General features: G+C 46.2%; 1 protein-coding gene across 1 annotated transcript; it reads right to left on the reverse strand.

The window, feature by feature from the left end:
• Positions 1-234: 234 nt before the first annotated feature.
• Positions 235-1,413, reverse strand: LOC122806066 (E3 ubiquitin-protein ligase TRIM9-like). Its single transcript, XM_044076305.1, has one exon. The coding sequence runs from the start codon at positions 1,411-1,413 to the stop codon at positions 235-237; it is 1,179 nt and encodes a 392-aa protein (XP_043932240.1).
• Positions 1,414-1,771: the final 358 nt, after the last annotated feature.

Consider the following 1,771-nt stretch of genomic DNA (forward strand, 5'->3'; position numbering starts at 1 on the left):
TGCACAGATATCGATGTTCTCCATTTTTAGGAGTGCCTCAAGAGAGTGCATTTTTTTTCATAAAGTAATGAATCTTTATTGAAGAGAGAAAAAAATACTGGTGAAGACTCTGTATACATTGAAGCAATAGAGCTACACAAAGGGCTATTTCTATTAGTCCACAAAAAAAAGTCTCAAACCAGTTTCGTCACAGTCTAAAGGTGCTTTTCATCATCTTTCTTCTTTTTTGACTTCCTAATCGAAGACATCTAAGCTTCCTTGGGGTATTCTGGGAGGTCTTTTTTGTAGCACAATCCTACAAACCACAATTCCATGCCCAAACTCCCACATCATTAAGATACCAGCTTCTCTAACAGGCCCAAAGCCCACCTTTAGCTTGTGTTCATGCTCTTTGTTTACCCGTGCCAGAAGCTGAGCTTCTCTTCTATTCAAGGCATCAATGAGAGCATCACATTGTGCTACAAGGCAGGCTTCAAACTCCACACTGTTCTCCTGGATTTGCTGGACCATATTTCTCAGCTGTACCAGAAACTCCTTTGCTTCCTTGGCTCTATCAGAAAGACCATTAAGGGCCTGGGACAGCTGACTCTTGTGTAGTTTCCACATGGCTCCCAGAACCTTCACTTCATGACTGGAGTGCTTGCCCTCCTCCAAATACTGGTAGTAAACCGGGATCTTGCACTGCACACAGTACATGCTGTGATTTTCCAGTTCATGGTCAGTGCAGGTAGAAATCTTTCGGGGACTGAGCCTCCTGCTGACTCGCCCCTGAGCAGGAGGCACCAAGTGGTGCTTAGCCAAGGGCCCCCGAGGCGGGTGACACCTCAGGTGACAAGGGTCGCAGTAGAAAACATCGCACTGCTCGCACATCACTGTAGCATCCTTTGGGGTCTTCTCACATAGTTGGCACTTTAAGGCAGATGTTTTACTCTGCTGGTACCTGTCGATCACCCCTTCTAAAACACAGTTCCTTAGGAATTTTCTGAGCCCTCTGTCATCCAAAATCAGACTGCGGTAGCACTGTGGGCAAGTGATGCAGGGGTTGCGGGGGATCGGGGCTAGTGTAGTAGCAGACTGGTGACATACTGGAGGAGCGACAGGAACTGCAGGGGGAAACACATGCACTCCATTGGGTGACTTCTGGCAAGGAGTAGTGGGGGCACTAGCAAACCCCCCATAAGAGCCATAACCACTATCCGCCTCACTATACAGGCTCATTTTGTCCAAGTCCAGGCAGTCATAGTCGGAAATCCTCGATGCCTGCCGGCTTTGCGGTGATCCTGTTTCAGGAGTCTGAACCAAAATATTTCGAGCGCAAGCCATGCAGAGGTTGTGAGAACAAGGCAATATAATAGGTTCCTGGTAAAAAGAACCGCAAACAGGGCATTTTAATTCTTCTTTCATTTCTTCCATAGGGAGAAATTTTAGATAAAAAGGGTTCTGTTCTCTTGTGAAGGAAAAAAGATGCAGCTAATGCCTTTGCAGGTGAAATGCAGTTACAATACTAGGACCACGAATGGCAATGTAGCCTCCAATATTCCGAAAAAAATAGAGGTCCGTTAGCTGCTCTGGACTCTCTCTGTACAATGGTCACAGTCTTCATCCCCTCCATGCCAAAATTTGTCTCTCTCAAATTTGCAGATATCGTATAAAGCATCAGATAACCTCTACATCAGTCACAGAAGTGAGACCTTTTTAACCACCAACTCTCCAGGCCACAGTGACCATAAATGCTTCCCTTCTAGGGTGGGGGAGGAGCATTTTGAGGGGA

Source organism: Protopterus annectens, chromosome 7.part0 (assembly GCF_019279795.1).
Source record: "Protopterus annectens isolate FY-2018-M chromosome 7.part0, PAN1.0, whole genome shotgun sequence".
NCBI classification, from domain to species: domain Eukaryota; kingdom Metazoa; phylum Chordata; order Ceratodontiformes; family Protopteridae; genus Protopterus; species Protopterus annectens.

Excerpts from the sequence above, each read along its gene's own strand:
- LOC122806066 (XM_044076305.1), bottom strand. The coding sequence starts at position 1,413 with ATGGAAGAAATGAAAGAAGAATTAAAATGCCCTGTTTGCGGTTCTTTT.